General features: G+C 34.6%; 4 protein-coding genes across 5 annotated transcripts; 3 read left to right on the top strand and 1 right to left on the bottom strand.

Moving 5' to 3' along the window:
- Nucleotides 1-30: 30 nt before the first annotated feature.
- Nucleotides 31-2,966, top strand: LOC118057822 (probable F-box protein At3g61730; the record flags this gene model as incomplete). Its single annotated transcript, XM_035070540.2, is given in 8 exon segments — nucleotides 31-192; nucleotides 194-242; nucleotides 1,200-1,234; nucleotides 1,237-1,329; nucleotides 1,331-1,373; nucleotides 1,654-1,761; nucleotides 1,964-2,169; nucleotides 2,838-2,966. Coding segments are annotated over 7 exon segments (573 nt in total), but the record flags the coding sequence as incomplete, so codon positions are not given.
- On the top strand, nucleotides 2,206-5,812 carry LOC118057715 (putative RING-H2 finger protein ATL21A). The gene is made up of 2 exons (XM_035070382.2): nucleotides 2,206-3,455; nucleotides 4,214-5,812. Exons 1-2 carry the CDS (start codon nucleotides 2,783-2,785, stop codon nucleotides 4,660-4,662), a joined length of 1,122 nt encoding a protein of 373 aa, XP_034926273.1. The 5' UTR covers nucleotides 2,206-2,782; the 3' UTR covers nucleotides 4,663-5,812.
- Nucleotides 5,813-10,982: 5,170 nt separating this feature from the next.
- LOC118057718 (uncharacterized) lies at nucleotides 10,983-13,806 on the bottom strand. Its single transcript, XM_035070390.2, has 3 exons — nucleotides 13,037-13,806; nucleotides 12,054-12,624; nucleotides 10,983-11,296 (listed from the first exon to the last, which is right to left on the bottom strand). The coding sequence occupies exons 1-3, from the start codon at nucleotides 13,765-13,767 to the stop codon at nucleotides 11,150-11,152; spliced, it is 1,449 nt and encodes a 482-aa protein (XP_034926281.1). The 5' UTR covers nucleotides 13,768-13,806; the 3' UTR covers nucleotides 10,983-11,149.
- A 308-nt stretch (nucleotides 13,807-14,114) lies between these two features.
- On the top strand, nucleotides 14,115-20,576 carry LOC118057713 (beclin-1-like protein). Of its 2 annotated transcripts, none has more exons than XM_035070379.2 (10): nucleotides 14,115-14,341; nucleotides 14,766-15,106; nucleotides 15,236-15,406; nucleotides 16,092-16,216; nucleotides 16,417-16,465; nucleotides 17,073-17,231; nucleotides 18,023-18,108; nucleotides 19,246-19,311; nucleotides 19,630-19,779; nucleotides 20,175-20,576. In XM_035070379.2, exons 1-10 carry the CDS (start codon nucleotides 14,185-14,187, stop codon nucleotides 20,413-20,415), a joined length of 1,545 nt encoding a protein of 514 aa, XP_034926270.1. In that variant the 5' UTR covers nucleotides 14,115-14,184; the 3' UTR covers nucleotides 20,416-20,576. The 2 variants fall into 2 exon arrangements, with proteins under 2 accessions (XP_034926270.1, XP_034926269.1); XM_035070378.2 differs by having other exon boundaries at nucleotides 19,240-19,311.
- The last annotated feature ends 171 nt before the right edge of the window (nucleotides 20,577-20,747 follow it).

Here is a 20,747-nt window from a genome sequence, read left to right as displayed (position 1 = left end):
AGATGATCAGATTTAAGTTTCTGTGAGTAAGAAAATCAGGCAATTAATTATTTTGTTTTACACTTCAACGTAGAAAGGTATGAAGTGGATCTATGGACAGAAATAACTAAGTTTTTGGACGGGAAGTCTCTGGCGAAGCTTGCGGCGACTTGCCGGTGGTTTCACACCGTCATCATGCATGGCAGTGTATATATGGAAGTTTTCTTGCTTGCGTGAACTTCAAGTCCCAGCCCCCATGTCAAGTAGCGCTCTTGTCCGAGAGGCTCAGCTTGCCACTGAAGATAATTAACAAAGATGATGTAGAGAAGGCCCCGGAATCCTGTGGAGCTTGTGTGCTGAGTAACATCAGAGAGGAATCTGGATAGCGGGTAACTCTAATTTGTTTTTTTCACCCTAGAAATTTTAGTTCTGAACACATTTTTGTCAGCAAATCTAACAAATTCTCGATCACAAAGCCAAAAAAATTGCCATTGTCTTCAGATCTGCAGCTTAGTTCGATGCCCTGCTTGTGAACTCGATACATGTGAGGGCGAGCTCAAACTAGTCTACTGGCTAACTATAGGAGCTCCATGCAGGTCAAAAGATGAGCTAGATTGTTTAGTTTAACAAAAGCATGGCATCCTAAAAAACAATTACCTAGAGTTTATGCATGTTGAAACTATAAGTATATATGTATATCATTTTTAATCAAAAAAAGTAAATTGATTTTATTTTTAATTTGGGTGTGTATTAAACATGTCCAAACAAATTTTCCAACACTCCAAACTACAAGTTTACTTTAAAAATCATTCCATAAATGTAGGATGTTATTTGATATAGGTGTTCATCTATTCTACTTAGAGTGTATTTATTTTTGCATTTAAAATATACTTTTAATATTTTTTGAAATTGTTTTTTGCTTTAAATTAATTTTTTTATTAATTTATAATTTTGGATCATCTTGACGTGCTAATGATAGAAATAAATTTTAAAATTTTTAACTATTTTGATATATTTTCAAATAAAAAAATACTTTAAAAAACAACTAGTACAATCTCAAATACTACCTTAAGCTACAAGCCTATTGTATACAATCATTGGCAAAATGACTGGATTTTGGACTAAAAACTGCCATGCAGATAACTGTCTGTTGCATTCATTTACCTTATTGTAATGAAAGAGGCACTCAATACTCGAAGAAAAATTGCTTTTCTGTACAGGAACAATGCAGACATTAGAAGCAAGGCAAATAGAGCTCTGTTTCTGTGTGAGGGATTCCGGAATGGGAGCTGGAACTATGAGCTGACTGGATCCTATACAATCAACAAGTCTGTAGGTGCAGCTTCTGGTGGCATTTTTTTATCTCAAACACATCAAGGACCGTGCAATGGCTGGTGAACTTCAACTTTGATAAAATGAAGTTTTTCTTACAACTTTCCCCAGTTTTTCCTTCGGTCAGGAGTTTGCTGTCCATTTGGGTTCTGCTTTTAGTCAAATCACATTTTTACGTATCAATGAACCAAGTTTTCAGAAGGGTTTAATCGGTGCTTGCGTGCTATCTTGATGTTTAAAATACAGGATTAATTGTCCGTGCCACTTGTTCTGACTTCTTATTTTGAGCAATATCAGCCTAAAGGCTTACTGTTCTTGATATGTTGTCCATGGAAATGGCAGGCGTGTTTTGTTTCAAGTCACGGGCAGGACAAACCAGTGACTTGCAGCCAAAGGCTACCAACACTTTCCATCCAGTTGCAATCCACACCAATTTACAAGAGAATCAAGGTAAGGCCTCCCAAGCTCCATATAATCAGAACTTCCATAATCTTGCCCTTCTGCATGTTGCTATCCATGACAATAATCGCAATCACTTCAATTGTATCCCTGCGTCTGCCCTTTCTGATTTTACAGATTTTCAAGCAAACTGAACTGCTAACTTCTTGCTATTTCCTTCTGCCTACCAATCTCTTATTTCCTGGAGAAACAGGGCTTCTTTCAAAGTACTGCACGATGAGAGCAGGATCAGATGAAGAAGTAGTTTCCATTAGAATCTCTCAGCAGCTTGTGTAGTCCTGCCCCAACACGCAAATCTTCTAGCCCAAGTTTTGCGTTCTTCTCCCACAGAAGTTGCAATGCGTTTTCAGTACTGTTATTCAAATTCAAAGCCGACCAAGAGACACCAAATTAGGGCAGGTAATGGCTCGTTAGATTTTCATTTGGCTTCCTTATATCTTGATAGTTAATGTCTTATTATACTGTGAAGTTCTGCCATGACCAAAAGTTAATAAAAGTTTAAAATATATAAATATATTTGGGTGAAACGATCAGGGCTACTAGCTAGATTCAATTATAATTTATACACATATATTTCAAGTCTATATATAAAACTCTCACTATCATTTTCTGACCAGCGGATGTGTATAAATTAATTAGCGGACGGGGTTGTAAGCCTGACCTGTTTTTCTGAGCATGTCAGCAAGGCATATCTTAATGTTTTTCCAGAACGGTTTCAACTCCTAAGAAACAATGCGTGTGGTGCACGTAGCCACTTATGCTCATGGTTTTATCTGGAACCTAAAGGCTAGCTCCTCCTCTGTTATTTAACTCTGACCATATATAGTTGACTTTTAGGCCAAAGCAATAGTATTCTCTTGAAAATTGCTGCCACGCAAGTGGCGACGAATGCCTGAGCTCCTTCTTATAAAGGTTGACATCATAAATGTTTGTTCTAGTGTGGTTTTAAATGAAGAAAAATCCTAGTGTTATAAGAAGGCCTATTTGTTCCTGAACCGGTCCTTTCAACGCTATGTGCATCTTAGAAGTTCTCCTTCTCATCAAGCTCCTTCATTTTATCAACGCAGCAGCAGATTGCTCAATCTCCGCGTGCAGCATCGGTGATGTCCCTGTTCGATTCCCTTTCCGAATAGAAGGTCGGCAACCTCGAAACTGCGGCTACCCTGGTTTCGATCTCAGCTGCAACAGTCAGAGTTCGACAGTTCTAGAACTTCCCCACTCCGGGGACTTTCTCGTGCGTGACATCAATTATCTCACACAACAAATACAGCTTTACGACTCGGATAATTGCCTTGCTAAACGCCTCCTACAACTCAATCTCTCGGGCTCTCCTTTCCTTGGTTTTTTCCATCAGAACTACACCTTTCTAAGCTGCCCAACTCAGCTCGTGAAGTCTCGCTTCACCACCATCAATTGCCTCAGTAATTCAACAATATCAGTTTTAGCTACCTCTTCCATGAGCCTTGTGAATGCAATGTCCTCATCATGTGAGGTTATTAGTACGCTGAAAATTCCAGTTTCACAGCCAGTTCAGTACAATGAAGGGTTCACATCTGATCTCAGTGAGGATCTTCTATTAACATGGTTTTCTCCTGATTGTAGTAAGTGTGAAACACAAGGCAGCATGTGTGGTTTCCATGGAAATGCTAGTCAAGAAATTGGTTGCTCCCATGATTCTAAAAAAGGTAACATTTCTTATCTTTATTTCTATTTGTTAAGCAACAACTTCATAACCATCTTTACTTGCAACTTAGAAAAAGAAAAGGCGGAAATACCACTTAGAAACTGCTTGACTGGGTCAAAACTATGGTCGTTGAGGAACAAAAGACGTTGGAAATTTCTCAACTTGGTGTTGGTCAGTACAGTAATGCATGACATCGGAATCGTGCATTAGAATTTAGCGGTGTAGAGGAATTGACTTCACTAGATAATTAAATATCAAGCTACCGTCATTAGCTAAGCTATAAAAAAAAACATTAATTAGGAAGAATGTCAAGTGGGATATGACACTGGATAATCATTCCCAGTAATATCATGGATGGTTCACCCCCACCATGGTATCGACGTATGTTCAGTCAAACAGGCCATCATAAAGTGTCGACCTTCCATTCAGTTGCCCCTTCTGCTTTTTTTTTATTGGTAGAAGGTGCAAAAATGGGACACTGGTTCAATAGACATGATTGTTCAGTCAATTCTAACCAGTCAAAAGGGTAGAGTGGCGTATGCCAGGAAAGTTGATTTACTGGAAAATTAATACGGAATTTTGGGATCATCCCAAAAATTTCTTGTTTCTTATATTTTAAAAAATTGTCATAAAAGCAAAGTAGGCTGAAGAAATGCAATGAATCTTATGCAACACTAACAAACAGAATGAGCCTAATCAACTTAGAAATAAACAATAGATGATGTGAGAACATCAAATATTGACAGCTTCTAATTTCAGGCAAGTCTGCCAATAATCTCAGAGTTTTTGGGATCTTTATCCTGTTGATTGGAATACCAGTTCTCGTATGTGCAAGTGGGATCGCTATTTCTTTATACCTTGTCCCCTGGCATCCTCGAGCCAATGAGGCAAATGCCACGCAGAGAAACTCCACCATAGCAGCAGTATCAACGCAACCTACCATCTTGGTGTTAGGTCTTGACGAGTCCACCATCGAATCATTTGACAAGCTGGTCCTTGGGGAAAGTAAGCGGTTGCCTGGTCCCAATGGTAGTACCTGTGCTATATGCTTATCAGAATATAACAGCAAAGAAACAGTAAGAATCATACCAGAATGCAAGCACTGCTTCCATGCAGACTGCGTCGATGAATGGCTACGGATGAACAGTACTTGTCCAGTTTGCCGGAAATCACCATCCCTTGCTCATGTTAGATCATCAAACATTTGACATTAAGAGATTTGATCTCTCTGTCTCTCTCCCCTTGCTAGATTGCGGCTGTTTCGTCCATACGACCCCCCACCACCAACACACAGGCACCCACAATGTTTCGTTTTTCAACACTGTTTCTTATTTGTTCTGGAGGAGCAAAATGTTTGCTAGTTTATAAATGACTAGGTTGATTGCTTTAACAAAAGACAAGAAGATTCAAGGCAAAAAAAGTCTCAGCATTATTTCGTTTATTTCTTGCCAAGATTGCTAGTTGCTGCCAAAGATGCAAGTAGATTTGGTTCTGAATAACAAAACCACGTTCTTGGTGCCCAATCGCACCCCTTATTTCTTTTGCTTAGCTTTTTCTGAAATTTCACTACAAGTATCCTACAAGAGCGAATAAACTATATGATGTCAACGGCAAAATGTTGTCATTTCTTATCCACCATCATTACATCCCGATTCATTGAAGATCAGTCCTCCATGGATCATTCTGCACAGGCTCTCCGTCTCTCCTTCCATTGGAGTTCTCAAAGAAAACCAACACCCATTGTTAACGAGATAGGATGATTTGAGGGGCAAAAACACATAAAACCCTGCAACCCATTATATCTCTGATAATCCCTGAAATCTAACATGATCAGGAATGCATTACATAAGAACCCTGCGGACACGTAAATTAAAATAAGAAGAAAGAAATCTTCCGGATCCGTCTTTGATTTAGCATCACCATACCTGCAACCCGTGGTTGATCAATTCGAAATCTAATTTCAAAATTGAGAATCTAACTTGACTTGAGCACCACGCAGGTCAAACTCTGCAAGCAGTTTGGCACAAGACTCATTGACAGTGATCAAAGCTTCATTTAACATTTGATTGCTTTTGGCCTGTGAAGAACGAAGAGAGTTAAGGAATATGTTTATAAAGACGTGGGTGATCATGGATTTGACTGTTGATTAGTGAGATTATGAACGCCAGAGCTAGCTGCGTTTAATAACAATTGGTTAAGAAAAGTTATCACATAACAGCTCGACGTCTATCTCAATTTGACATGACATAGGAAGGTTGGGTATAGAGGAAATGGGATGCCACAAGTCAACCGACCACCGTACATTGAACAAGGGCCCGGAGAAACGTTGCTAGAATTCGTCCCCCGGCGTACCAGGAAACAGCAGCCGCATGTAGGTATAGCATAGATAAAATTAGTGTTTTTAAACCCTAAAATTACATACTAAAATTTAAAGAAAATTTTCTAGTATTTATTAAAAGTCTGAATAATGTTTCATTTTAAAAAAAAAAACTAAACATCTCTATTGATAATAGTTTTAAAATTCTTTATAGAAAATAATTTCTAATTAAAACCTACCTAATTAATAATCAAATTCATCTAACATTATAATTTTTAAATAGTAAGAAATAAAATCCTAATCTAAAATAAAAAAAATAATGCAAATATAACAAGATAAATAAAAACAATCTCACATAATAATATTTTTCGAACCTTATTTTAAAACCATCTTGATTTCCAATCATCATGAAATTTAAAACAATAAGAAATAAGGCCTTTGAATCTTTATGGCAAGATTTTAACTTGATTCAATAATTCAAATTAAAAATTATGTTTGATTTATCAAACTGCATTTTAGACTTTTAAAACTTTTCAAAATCTAAAAATTTTAAACATTAATAAAATAATGCAATAAATATCATTATGCAAGAATATAGAAGGAATTTTTCTATGTCAATCCCCTCTACTTTTAAAAAACTTGCCCTCGAGTTAATTGTTAGAAATTGAACTTAACCACTCCAAAGAAAAAGATACTTTGAATATAACATATTTAAGTAGCATGTCTTTGACATGTAAACTTTAAATTTATAATTTATGATGTGTGTATGCTAAAGAAATTAAAAATTTATATTTAAATTTATACTTTTTGTTCCTATAAAGTCCACTTATATTTCCTTCACACATTTCTTTTTTTTCAAACTTGACCCGTCATCATCTATGACTTTTCAATATCTAAAAAAGACATACAATATAATATTTCATAATATCTTTAGAAGAATTATTGTGAATTAACATGTTCTCCATGTACTTATTTGTAAGATCTTCATAATCATTACAAGATATTAATTTATAAGCTTTTTTATTATTATTTCTTTTTCATCATTTGTAGATGAAACATTGACAAGTAGAGTAGATGAATTAGAATGTCTAAGTTAGTGTTTTGTGATTAATTAATGTAAATATACATGAAAAAGAAATAATGGTTGATGAATGATTGAAGAAATTGTTGAATGTGATATATTAAACTATGAAAAACTTATAGGTGAAATGTAATGATTATTTGAATTTGATTTGAATAATTTATGAGGGTAAATATGTTAATTAGAATAGAAGGGATAATTAGATAAGGATTTCATTAGAAAAACTTGAATGAATTCCTTGTTTTGGCTAAGATCATAATTGGCCATGAAGAGGGGTTAAGGGTTAATGAAGAAATTGTTTTGAGTATGGAAAATAAATTATTTAGATAATGTAATTTGGTGAAGAGAATAAAAATAATAAATTAAAGGAAAGAGTGATTAAAGGGGGAATTTCATAAAAAAAGAAAGAATTATATATGATTCTAAAAGATTTGATGATGTATGAGAGGTTGCTGGAGAGTCGCATACAATGAGAACTATGGTGCAACATTCAGATGCAGGTAGGTGAATAATTTATCTTGATTAGATAAATTATATGTTTTTTTTTATTGAACATTAAGATGAGAAGTTATATGGAGATTTAATTTTAGGTAGATAATTAAGATTGTGATAAAAAAAAATTAATGAATGAGAAACCTAAATGAATTTAGAAATATCCGAGAATTAATATTTAATTTTGTGGGTATTCGAAAGTGAATATTGAATTAATTGGCTTCCAAATTGGAAATGCCAACATTACAAATATCAAAGAATAAATATTTATTTTTATGGGTATTCGAAAGTATATACCAGATTGATTGGCTTCCAAATTAAAAATGTTGAAATTATAAATATTTAAGAATAAATATTTAGTATAAGTATTCGAAAGTTAATACCGGATTGATTGGCTTTGAAATTGGGAATGTTGAAATTAGAAATATTTGAGAATGAATATTTAATTTTATAGGTATTTGAAAGTGAATACCGAATTGATAGGCTTTCAAATTGGGAATGTTGAAATTATAAATATAAGAGAATATGCATTTAATTTTATGGGTATTCAAAAATGAATACTAGATTGATTGACTTTTAAATTGAAAATGCTAAAATAAGAAATACTCGAGAATCGATATCAAATTTTATTGTTAATAAAAAGAAATAATAATAATACTAAGTGGATTGAGTTTCTACTAAATTTAGGAATGTTAATATATGAAACATGTGTATGTGTGAATGTGCAATATTATTTTTGCTTAAAGTAAAAAATTGTTAATAAATCTAGTCTAGTACTAATGAACATGAAAATACTTAAATTTTCAGGTTCCACTTAGCTTCACCATGATTGATGTTCAGCTACGCAATAATTCTCTTTTGTATGCATTTTGCTATAAATATTTTGTGTAGTAATGATGTATGAAGAGGATTATGTAATTAATCTAGGTTAATCTTTTGTAAACAATGCTTAAATGAATATGGTGTGTAATTAAAACTAGATGTTAAATTGTCTATAGTTAGTTAATTATTTGTTCAAATTCTTATTTATTAGGATTCAAGGAATATACTTATGTAATGTTATTTGTTTTTCTATACTATTAACTCTTAGGTGTGTCAAGTTTGTTTAGTGTTATTACTAGATTGTTTCATTCTTTTATTAATGTGCATTATGACATCAAAGGATTAATATATGTTGACTTGAGTAGACTTGGAATTATAGAACATTAGATGAAAGTTTAATATGAAGAAATTAATGGATTTATTGTGGATTATGGATGTCGAAAGGTCCAAGATGATTGGACTATTGAATATTGTGCATTTGAATTGATGATGAAATGAAATTAAATGATTATTGATAATTGGGATGTTCTAAATATAAAAGAGACTGCCGAAATTTCAATTGAAATATAGAAATACTAATGACTTTTTTTTTTGAGTTCTTTATCCTCTTAATCGTGAGATTTTGTTTAACAACTTGGAATTTAAATAGAGATGTTACAAATTTGGTCAAGCAATCAAGAGCTAAATAATCATCTCAAATTGAATTTGCAGAGGCTAATAGCATGACATCGGCACCAAGTCAAACTTTGTTAAAAGAACCTATTTGGTGTGAGAAAAGTACTCTACACTTGTCTTTGTTTATTGTAGATTATAATAGTAAATTAAAATTTTTGTCATTCACTAAAAAAACCAAAGAACTAGTCTCGAAGGGTAAAAAAGATTTTTTCATGAGGTCCATTTGTCATTCTAAAATTGCTTAAAGTATCTTGTTTTTTTTATATAATTTTGTAAACAGTTAAATTACTTTGTTACTCTTAAAAGAAAAAAAAACTTTGGCTTCGAGGCTTTTTTCGACAATTCCTTTTGCTATGCACATTGTGATTACTTTATTACCTTTGAAGTGAAAAATTCTTAGGCTTGACTTTAAGGGCATAATAGTTATTTCACATTGGTGTTTTGGCAATAATCATGTTGTTCCATAGGCAATTCAATAATTTAATTAATAAAAAAAAATTAAAAACAAAGAAAAGTTGATGGCATGTTCATGTGAGTCACTCTGTTATCTTCTAATAGCACATGTGGTTGCTTATGGAGGTAGAAAATGAGTTTTCTTGGTGTTTTCTGATTCCTCATATGGTTAAAACCTTTATGGACAATGCGTTTTACTATATGACCTTTGGTTTCACGACAATTGGCTTTCTTCTCTTTTTCCCCTCTTTCTCTCTCTTCTTCAGATTTCATGCCTAGCCTTGCAACATCTCATATCATCCTTTCAGTTTGTTTGGTCCTTAGGATTTGGTCGATGTTTTTTTCATTGCAATTTTGTTTATTTCAATTAATTTATAGAATTGAATTTATTTTTTAATTTTATTCTCATTCTTTTTTTTTTTTGATTTTTATTTATTTTATGTAGGATGATTTTTAAAATTGATTTTTTTATGATTTTATCATCCTTTATTATATTTACATATCAGGTTTTATCCTTTTTTTTAATTGCTATTTGTTTTTATTTGACAAATTTTTTAAATTGATATATATTTTTTAAAATTTTATTCTTCAATATTAAATTGAGTTTTTAATTGACTTAAAGTCTAGGATTTAAGAGGTTGTGAAGTTGAAAGCTTAACTCATGTTTAGAAAATTCATCTAAGTTTATTTATTTACTTATTTTAAAACTCATAGTTTTAGTTTCATCATTAAGCATTTGATTTGATTAGATATTGGTATCTGTAACTTATTTGTTTTTTTTTATATATATAGGATTTTTCACTGATCTAAAAAATTATTTGGCTTATTATGGTTCTTTTTATTTATTGTTCTTTGTTAGATTTATCTTCTTCTTTTTTAAGAATTTTTTTGAATTAAATTAAATTGATTTTTCTTAAGAAAATATTGTCTAGTATGTCACCATCTCCAATTTTTCTTTTATATTTTTTTATAGGTTAAACAAAAATATCTGACCAATAACATAACACATGACAAAAACTCATGTGGTTTTTTTTTTAAAAAACTCATGTATTTTTAGTTTTATCCTTTAAAATTTAATTTATTTGAAGATTGAGATCTATAAAAGTTCTTTTGATTTTCTATAGAATTTTTACTAATTTTAAAAATAACAAGGTTATCTCGAAACTTTATTTTTTTTTTATTCTTTGCTCATTTCTTTAATTATATTATTAAATTAATCTAACTTAATTAATCCAATCAAGCCAAAAACACAAGCCTCACATTTTATTTATAACTCAAGCTGCTAATCTTAGTTTGCTAAAGTTTTTTTGGGTCTTTTCTTTATTTAAATATATTCTTTTATATTTTAGATCTTGAATATTTAATTAATTAAAATTAAATTTTCTAATTTGTTTTGATATAAATTCTACGAAATAAATCTTATGAACTGGATCACAAAATTAAATATAGATAGCCCAGTCCATCGACATCTTCATATTTTTTAACTCATAACTATGACAAAGATGACCAAAAACGGCGGTGATCAAATGTCCTCTCAAAAGGTCCCCTGAAGTCCAGGACAGTAATGCTGCAAAACTGCAAAATCATTCTAACTCTGCAAGGATTAAAACTCGACTCCAGCATTCAATAGCGCATATGAGTATGCTACATGGCAATTTCAGCATGCATTTGAATATGAACGCTAAGAATAACCAACAACACATGTCGTTCTTCAACAAGCAAGCTCCAACCATTTAAGTTGTGGCAAACAAGTAATAATATAACAAGTAAAAAAGCACGAATTTCAAAACTATACATTGGAAAGGAATGAAAACCTCAAAACACTACCATGTCAGATGAATCAATACAAGTAGGCTCATTTCTTAGCAAGTAGTTTTTTGGGAAGCTTCTCCAAAGGGGTAGATTTCAAGAGAAAAAGCCGTGCAGCGCGTTCCTGCAAAGTACCTCCACATTTAAGCCCACGGATTTGCAGCTCAGTCTTCAGCCTTTCCATGCCAAGTACCTTTAGAAGGAAACGACAAAAGAGAGTGTCAAGTAGTTGCAGAAACTGAGCTTCATTAACTAAGCAAGCATTATACCATTGATAGCAATGAAAATGCAGACATGCTATTTTATATCATAAATTCATGTTTGCATTAACAAATGAGCCATCAGCTCTTAAGTGATTGGAAAAACATGTTCTCCTATATTTATTTAGGCTTATTTCCGATGGCTTCAGGAAGAGATAGAAATACAGCTCAAGTTACAGTTCTAGAACCACCTCTCTAATCAGAGCAGCAACAAGTCTTATTGCTCCAATTTCTGTTAATTGTTTGATCAGGAAAACCATCCAGATCCATAAATTCAAATTTGGAACACCTACCCTATCCCAGCAGTCGCAAGACCCATGCAGCGACATAGGCATTCTACTACAGCAGAGTGAAAAGTTGAAAGTTGATTAAGCAGCTGACCTTCTGACCAACCTTTTACTACTTTGCTTACTTTGTTAGAAATACAATAGTGAAGAAATGAAGATGGAAGGGTACATGCATATCGAATTCTTTTGTCTACTCAACTATACTCAATAAAGCATAATTTCCCAGTGGTACTAACTCTATGGATCCTTGTTTTCCATCCAAACATGTGTAAGATCACATCATTATGTATTGCTAATCACATAATTTTTGTTTTTGATAGGTCAAGACTTTGATGTAAAGAAGTGGGAATTGACAGCATAGCAATTAGTCAAACAAATTAAGTAAACGTGCTGATAAACACACCTCCAGCTCTGATGCTGAATTGAATTCATCAAAATTTAGTGGTTTCTCCATATCTCCATTGCCTTCATTTGACTCAGGTTTTGATTGAGAGAAACCATTGGCTTCAGGAATAACCGGTTTGCTTTCAATAATTCCTCCATTTCCAGAACTTGAAGCATCTGGACATTGAGAATCAGGTTCAACATTCTCCTTCTTTTCAGCCTCAAGTGCTTTAGTTTCAGAAATCTCTTCTGTCTTCAAGCAAGCTACACTGGCATTCTGTGCTGCTGTTTCCTCAAGAATCTGTGCTTCAACCAATTCATCCTCTTCGTTCAAGGCAACTTCTCCACAGGGATTAGATTTCAAGCTTTGCTCTGAAGAAGCCTCCTTTTCTTCCTCAGAGCTGCATGAGGCACCACCAGAACATTCTCCATCTCGATTTCCAGTAACTGAGTCTGAACTTCCCTCAACTTCTTTATTTGAATCTGAATGACTCCCATTATTTAAAACAACAGATTTCTCATTTTCCTCATCACTGCTATCTTCGTCCATTCCTTCACTGTCACTTTCATCCACTTTTCTCTTGCCCATCCTAACAAAAATTCAATCAACAAAAATTCAATGAATGCATTACACGAAAGATAGGAAAGAGACAAAAATACAACACCACTAAGAAGAATCAAGTAAAATGGTCCACGAAAACATGTTTCAAGCATAAAATTTTCATTCCCATGCACCAAAACAACACTAATCAGACACCTACACAATTTCGATAACATAGAAACACGAGGTTACTAAATCAGAATCCTATATAGCACATAAAAATTCAACTTTGCACACCCTAACCCTTAATCTTCATTTTCATACACCCCGAAAAGATTCTAAAACGACAACACTTGCCCTATAAACCTTTCCAATTTTCAAAACTTAAACTATTTCTTAGCCAGCAAAAAAATAAAGAAAAAAGCAAAAGCATTTAAATCCAAAAAGTTAAGAACACTTACCAAATCTTTATTTTCTTGGCTTCTGCGCCTTCCACAACCCCCTTCCCCTTCCCCTTTCTCTTCCTAAACCCATTCCCATTCCCAAGAACCTCCCTCACAGCCTCCTCAACTACTGCAGCACATTTCGCCGAGTCCTCCCTATACTTTGCCACATACTTCTCCGCCTCACCATCTCCAACCCCTTTCTTCCCTTTCTTAGCCTTCTTCTTAATAAACTCCTCCGCCATCTTCTCCAACCTCCTATCCTCTTCCTCCGCCTTCCACTCCTCCAACCTCTTCTCCGCATTCACATGCCTTAACCTCCTGCCACTCATATCCCGACACGCGTCAAAATTATTCGTCTTCTTTTGACCCGCTTTTGTAGCGGCCCCACGGAGAAGTGACCCGAAACCGCCTTTGCCACCGAGGAGACGGAGGAGGAGATAGACGGTGGATTCGGGGGTAGTGATGATTGAATCGTCGTTTAATTGGAACCCTCTGCACATCAAGCGTTGATAGTGAATAGGGATTTGAGTGACTTGGAAGATTTGTTGCTTGATTGCTTGGGCGGTACATGAGCTTGGGGTTTTGAAATTCAAGACTTTTGTTTTTCCGTCTAGAACTCTGGCGAAGATCTGGAATGGCATAGGATCCTTGTGATCTTCCATTGCTGATGGTTTTGGTTTTGGTTTTGGTTTTGGAGAAGGGAAACTGATTGAGAAGATTGTGGTCAAAGAGGGGAATGGAGGCATGGATGCCCTTACATAGAAAGGAAAGCCCTCATTGCTTTTGGGTTGTGATGGGCTTGTGAATTTTGGGTTGTCACTTGGGCTTATAGCTGACCATATTAAAATCCAAATTTCATTGTATTTTCATCCTTGTTCTATTTTGACTATTGTATCCCTTAAAAAGATGGGTGGGTTGGGTTGGCCTGTTGGGAGATTGTGACTTGAGTCAGACTTATGGGTTTGGAATTCTTACACGGGCACCTCCAAAGTCTTCTAGGCTCAAGGCTCAGGCCAGCCCGTCGAGCTACGGCTAGTCTAGTAGCCTAAAAACATTTTCCCATAAAATAAATAAATAAAAAACCTCGAAATTGCTATGGTATTGTTTAGTTTAGCTAGCAAAAAACAAAACAGAAAAAGGAAAAGAAAGTAACCAAATTACCAATGAAGGAGGAGAATCCTATGAGCGATAGGAATCAGACCTTTCAAGCGGATCCAAATCTTCCTCGATGGGTTTGCCAGAACTGCCGCAACTCTCTTTGCATCGTCGGCGTCGATTCCTTCGCCGACAAGTTCTTGAACGACTCTTCTTCTCGTTCCGGTTAGCCTTTTCTTTTTTCTTTTTTAAAATTTCAAATCTCCGTTAGTAGAATTATTTGTTTCGAATGATGGGATTTGAATTGGTTTTGTGGTTTTCACTGGGAAAGATGGATGGGTTTTTGGTTGAGTGTGGAGGAGATTAAATTGTTTGAATTAATCATTCTCATATCTTAATCTTATCCTCAAACTGTGAGATTTAGTCAGTGGCTTATGGCGATTATTGAATTTTAGCCTGTCAACTGAAAGTTAACCGCTATCATCAGTCACCTTACTGATTGGGGGTTTAACAACGCGACCGGTCCAATAGCTTTCGATGTTTTGAGTTTGTAAAATCTAGGCGGATTTATTTAGCTAGAATATGCTTCATTGTAAGGGGGTATTTGATTTTTTTCTTTTTTTGATTGCCTGGAATGGGATAAATGCAGGGATGCAGGGCTGTTCTGTACATGGGGCCAACAGCATTTTAGGCTTAACACGTATGGACAATTCTTTTGTTGTGTTGCCAAAGCAAAAGCCCCAGGCACCAGGAGTCCCTCCACGTCCTCGTAGCGGAGCTGTTCAGCCTGATACTGGCCAGTCTGGCAAGGCAATGGAAGAATCCTTTGTGGTCGTGTACAAGTCCGAGCCATCATCTGATGGAGGTGGGTCGCATTTGCCATCACTAGAAGGAGGGCCTAATGGTCAGCTGCATCCCAATAATGCTGGATTCAACTCTACCATAACCGTTCTCAAACGAGCATTTGAGATTGCCACAACCCAGACACAGGTATAAAAATCTGAAGGTCTTTAGATTGGTTTTCACTAGTCTTAGGGATCATGGTCTGTTCGGCTGATGTCGAGGGTTGTTATTGGTGCATTGGGATCATGATCTTTGTTTTTCATTTTGTGCTTCCAGGTTGAGCAACCTTTATGCCTTGAATGCATGAGGGTGTTATCCGATAAGCTCAATAAGGAGGTTGAAGATGTAAACAGGGACATTGAAGCTTATGAAGCCTGCCTTCAGCGCTTGGAGGGGGAAGCTCGTGATGTTCTTAGTGAGGCTGATTTTCTTAAAGAGAAACTAAAGGTGCCTACTTATTAACCAGCTCCTTTGCATTCATCTATAAACATACCAGGAAGGTTTGTGAAACCTCATTCATGGATCAAGGCATCTTTAGATGGTAAAAATTAAAATATATTCTGATTTTTATCAAGTCCTTTGCTTTATACTGAATTGTTGGTATACCTGCTGGGCTACTACAGAATCGTATTGCATTGATATGAGGAATTAAAATGTTTTATTATTCCTTTAATTTCAACCTTTTCTTTTGCTTTAGCTGGGTTGTGGCTGCAGGCTATCCTGCATGCAGTTGAATGTACGTTTGAGTTCCAGTTTAATCTGCTATTATGGAGATGATGGGTATAATCGCAAGAATTTATGTGATGAGTATCAGGAGTCCTGGTCTATTAGTGATATCAAATTCTTTCCGTTCTCTAAGTAATGAAGCAGAAGTTTAAGAAATTTAAATGGATAAACAAAGTTGCTAACTGTTGGGTTGGTTTTCTGTTAAACTAAATAATAATTTGTATATAAAGTTATGGACAGATCACAGAAATAGTGCTGGTTCAATTTACTTGAACATGCTAACACTCTTATTTGGAAAGGAAAAGGAAAGAAAGAAAGAATTTGTCATGGGTAATAGCCTTTTGAATATTTTATTTTCTATCTGATATCAAAATATTCATTTGATTATTTTTGGACACTCTTTAAGATTGAGGAGGAAGAAAGAAAACTTGAAGCAGCAATTCAAGAAACAGAGAAACAATATGCAGAAGTAAATGCTGAGCTGAAGGAACTAGAAATTAAATCTGACCGCTTTAAAGACTTGGAGGATCGGTAAGTTTCTTCCCTGTTTTTGGCTTTCAATTTCTACTTATGTGTGTGCATGCTTGACTAGATTGTTCCTTTCTGAACTGACCATCTTAGAGATTGACATTTCAATGTAATATTTGTTTTATTGGAATGCACATCATACATTAGAAACTCCAGCTCATGAGTTGTTAGCTGATCATGTTTACAAATTCAATTTGTAACAGGTATTGGCAGGAGTTCAATAATTTTCAGTTTCAGTTAATTTCTCATCAGGTGTGTTGCTGATTATCTACTTTTTGCAGTTTCTCTGTTCCACTAGCACTGCATTTCATCAGATATAGATGATTTTTCTGCGTAACTTTTTTGGTTTGATTTGGCTGTCATTCTAAAATGGTTTTAGAGCGTCCTATGGCATGTTGAATGTCATCTATTGATCAAATATCTTTGTTTCCATTACACTCTTATTGTTTATCCATCTTATATGTCCATAAGAGCTGGATAGAGAGGTTGTTTTTGTACAATGAAATGTTTAATTGATCATTAGAAACCTTCTATCCTAACATGCAAATCAATATGGTGTCTTTACACAAATTCTCTAGATGGATATTGTGATATTTAAAGCAGTCTGATTCTTAGAGCAGCAGCAGCAGCAAGACATCTTTCTTTGGTAAATTGTTTACCTTCAAGCTCAACATGGTAAATGAATTTACGCATCTTTATGTTAACTTTCTAGGTGGAAGCTACATAGATATTACCCTTCTGGTTACTAATTTGTAAACATTTTTGTGAATCCATCACTGATCCTGAAGATGTATACTTATTCAATTGCTGTGTTTTTTATGACCTTTTCTTCGCACATGATAAAAAACTTGGTCAACAGGAAGAGAGAGATGCAATTCTGGCAAAAATTGAAGTTTCACAAGCTCATCTGGAATTGTTGAAGAAAACTAATGTACTGAATGATGCCTTCCCCATCCATCATGATGGAGAGTTTGGTACAATAAACAACTTTCGACTTGGAAGGCTTCCTAAAATTGCGGTAAAGAAATATGCATATACTTCTCCTTTTCTTTTTGTCTGCTTTTAAAGATTCTGTGCTGGGGGTTTGATCATAAGGCTTGTCCTTTTTCATCTTCATCATTTGGATATGACAGCTGGAAATATGCTACACAGAAATGCACTGTATTCTCACCTAGGCATTCTAGGCACCTAGTTAAAATGAAATAAACACCCTCCTTTTATCCCCTTGGCTATTTGTAATCGGCCCTAATGGAAAGGTGGGTTGATTTTAGGTTCAACTTTCCATCAAGATGGTACTAAATCGAGCTCAAGCCAGAAAAAACATATTCCCAACTATTACTATTAGATTATTCAATTTCTATGCTGAAGATTATTTGTAAAGCATTCAACAGGGAAATCTTGTCAGACAGTGTGGCACATGGTCTATCGCCTGTGTGATTTTACAGATGCATGTTTTTGGGGAAACTCATACATGTCATAATGAACTAATAATTCATTCTAGAAGAGATCTGGGATTGGAGATGGAATGCCGTGTTCAGAATGGTCAAGGGTCAACTAAGTGCAAAACAATTGAATTCCTTCATCAAGCTGATTTAAACTGCTATTAGGGACTAGAGACTTTTTTTCTGTGTAATAGTTTGCTTGGATACTTCTGTATTTCTGATCGTGAAGATGTCTTGATTGGTTCTGCAGGTCTTATAACTTTATGCTGCCATTAAACATGGAGTGATGTTTTCTTATATAGTACCATTTCTTCTAGTCTTGCCATTGTTCTTTACTATTTGTTGATGAGGTTGTATGAACATGCAGGTTGAATGGGATGAGATAAATGCTGCCTGGGGCCAAGCCTGCCTTCTCCTTCACACAATGTGCCAATACTTCAAGCCAAAGTTTCAGTATCCTTTGTTTTATAATACATATTTGCTTCCCATCAGCCATCTGTGAAGAAAAACAATCTATTAAAATTCCTTGATACATTCAATCTGAAATGAGCATGGAGATGCTGAAAAACTAGCCCTTATTGTTAAAAGAGATTATGTCCTCGAGTACCTACATGATGCTTCTTGATAAGTCAATACATGAACCAATAAATGATATGCCATATGTTTGAGAAGCATAAACCATGGTGAATTTTTTACCTCTTTGTTCTGTGAAATGACATGTCATATAGAAGAACTTTTTTCTTGCCTTTGAGAGGTGGTGGTATTTTTACAGGAACCCGTATATAATGACGTGTCTTGATAAGTTAATACAGGAACCGATATATGATATTTCATATGTTTGGGAAGCATAAACCATGGGTGGATTTTTTAGCTCTTTGTTCTGTGAAATGACTTGACATATAGAACTTTTTTCTTGCCTTTGAGAGGTGATGGTATTATTAACCATATTTTCTAGCATTTTTTTAGGCATGCATATCCCAGGTTGTGCACTTAACTCTGTAAGTAGTAGTTTCAACCTGATTTTTAGGACCCTGAATGCACTAAGCATCGATACTGGCAACAAATACTGATCTTTTTATTCAAGTAATAATAACTTTTAGTCCGTGTTATTTTTATATGTCTAAATTGATTGTTAGCTGCTGTCGCTACCACTGCAAGTTTTCTTTTTAAAGGAATTTATATACTCAACAGAAACAAAAAATATTGTTGATATGAAAGATACAAGTATTCATTAGATGTGGAGTTCCATATTTGGCAATTTAGTTATGTCAAAAACCTGCTCTGGGTATAGCAGAAAATTGATTGTCTGATTTCTCAAGGTATTGCAAATCTGACCTGGTGCAGTAAATCTATCTTTTAATGAGATTATATTATAGAATATGTTGTAACTTTACTTGCATTTGGCATTCAATTTTTCCTTCTTTGATGGACACCTAATGTTAAAGTCCTTGTGTTTCCTTCCATAAGTTTTCTGTTTGAGAAAACCATCTGGCTTTGAGCTTTTAAAGCATATTTTTAAAATTGAAGTTCATAGTTTCAAAATCATGTAAAGTGATAGCCATGTCCTTAATTTTTACTTTCTAGATATAGAATAAAAATACTTCCTATGGGGAGTTACCCACGGATTATGGACAGCAGCAACAATATCTACGAGCTGTAAGTATTAATCACTCCATATATTATTGTGTTCCTAATATGATTCAATTTATTATGGAGAATGTGATTTGAGAACGAAAGCTTTATCCTGTTATGTGAAATGTAATTCGAGTATGAAACCCTTATCCTATGAATAGATGAGGCAGCATGCATGAAAAAGGGATGTGGTGGATTTAATTTTGGTTCCAATTGTCTGAGTGGCCTGATTTGATCATTAGGACTAGTTGTCAGATTGGATCTGCAAATTATGAATATGGTTTACACCTGAATTTTTCACTGCCTTTTTGGATTCTTTTGGCTGACATGAGCTTTTCTTAGGTTTGGTCCAGTGAACTTGTTTTGGAGTACTCGCTATGATAAAGCAATGACTTTGTTCCTAACATGCCTCAAGGACTTTGCGGGTTTTGCATATTCAAAGGATCAAGAAAACAACATTCCACCTGAGAAACGCTTCAAACTTCCATATAAGTAAGTTTTGTCGCCTTAATGAAATATGACAAAACAATGGATTGCCAAGTTTTCTAATTCTGTGGATTAATTTTTTCAAGTTCATCTGTTGCTTTACAAAACATGGCTGGTTTCAAGGAGCAAATGTTGAAATTTCAATATAGTGTCAGCTGTTGTATTTGGTGAACCTTTTTACATTTTTGTTTAATTAGATTACATGTGTGTGTGTGTGTGTGAAAGAAAAAAGATGCATGTAAAAAGATTTCACCATTGATGGTGCTATTGAATTTTTGCATGGACATGAAGGTATGAAAAACTTATTCCTCGGATCAATGTATTGGTGGGAAATGTTTGTTTAGAAATTCTTTTTGTGCCTCGCTGCTTGCAACTCATAATCATACAAATAAATCTTGCAGGATTGAGAATGACAAAGTGGAAAACCACTCTATTACACAGAGCTTCAATAAGCAGGAGAATTGGACCAAAGCACTCAAGTACACGCTCTGCAATTTGAAATGGGCTCTCTATTGGTTTATTGGAAATACAAACTTCCAGCCCCTTACTGCAATGGTGTCTCCCCGAGTTGAAGTTCCAGCTGTAAATTCTTTCTACACAAAGCGTGGTAATGATTCCAAGGCTGAATCTAGACGTCCGTGAAACATGCTGCAGAATCGCAAATCATGCAATATAATATATCAACGTGTAAATAGAAATAGGTATTCTGCTGTGCAAATCCCATTTTCATTTCTAGTATTGTATATGATACCTGTTTCAAATATTCGTGATGGAAAATAGATCTTGCTCTTTTTTCTTGACCATTTCCTTTTCTGTAGACAACTCAATTTCCTTGCTTTGAACATATCACTCGTATTTGCAGACTCTGAGAGCCCTAGATTTCATTTAGTATTTATCTATTTGCTATAGAGTAAAACTAAAAAAAATGAATAAAAATAACCCCAAGTTTTTTTCTTTTTGTTAGTATTTAAAAA

Source organism: Populus alba, chromosome 2 (assembly GCF_005239225.2).
Source record: "Populus alba chromosome 2, ASM523922v2, whole genome shotgun sequence".
NCBI lineage: Eukaryota > Viridiplantae > Streptophyta > Magnoliopsida > Malpighiales > Salicaceae > Populus > Populus alba.
The sequence above is the reverse complement of the archived record's forward strand: the minus strand, read 5'-3'. Positions and strand labels throughout refer to the sequence as shown.

What these genes read in the sequence shown, in the direction of transcription:
- LOC118057718 (XM_035070390.2), bottom strand. Translation starts at nt 13,767, where the DNA reads ATGCCTCCATTCCCCTCTTTGACCACAATCTTCTCAATCAGTTTCCCT. An exon ending in GCCAAGAAAATAAAGATTTG is followed by an intron (nt 12,625 to 13,036) that starts GTAAGTGTTCTT and finishes AATTTTTGTTAG; the next exon opens with GATGGGCAAGAGAAAAGTGG. An exon ending in ATTCAGCATCAGAGCTGGAG is followed by an intron (nt 11,297 to 12,053) that starts GTGTGTTTATCA and finishes TTCCTTCTAAAG; the next exon opens with GTACTTGGCATGGAAAGGCT.
- LOC118057713 (XM_035070378.2), top strand. Translation starts at nt 14,185, where the DNA reads ATGAAGGAGGAGAATCCTATGAGCGATAGGAATCAGACCTTTCAAGCG. An exon ending in TTCTTAAAGAGAAACTAAAG is followed by an intron (nt 15,407 to 16,091) that starts GTGCCTACTTAT and finishes ACACTCTTTAAG; the next exon opens with ATTGAGGAGGAAGAAAGAAA. An exon ending in AGCAACAATATCTACGAGCT is followed by an intron (nt 19,312 to 19,629) that starts GTAAGTATTAAT and finishes AGCTTTTCTTAG; the next exon opens with GTTTGGTCCAGTGAACTTGT.
- LOC118057715 (XM_035070382.2), top strand. Translation starts at nt 2,783, where the DNA reads ATGTGCATCTTAGAAGTTCTCCTTCTCATCAAGCTCCTTCATTTTATC. An exon ending in CTCCCATGATTCTAAAAAAG is followed by an intron (nt 3,456 to 4,213) that starts GTAACATTTCTT and finishes TTCTAATTTCAG; the next exon opens with GCAAGTCTGCCAATAATCTC.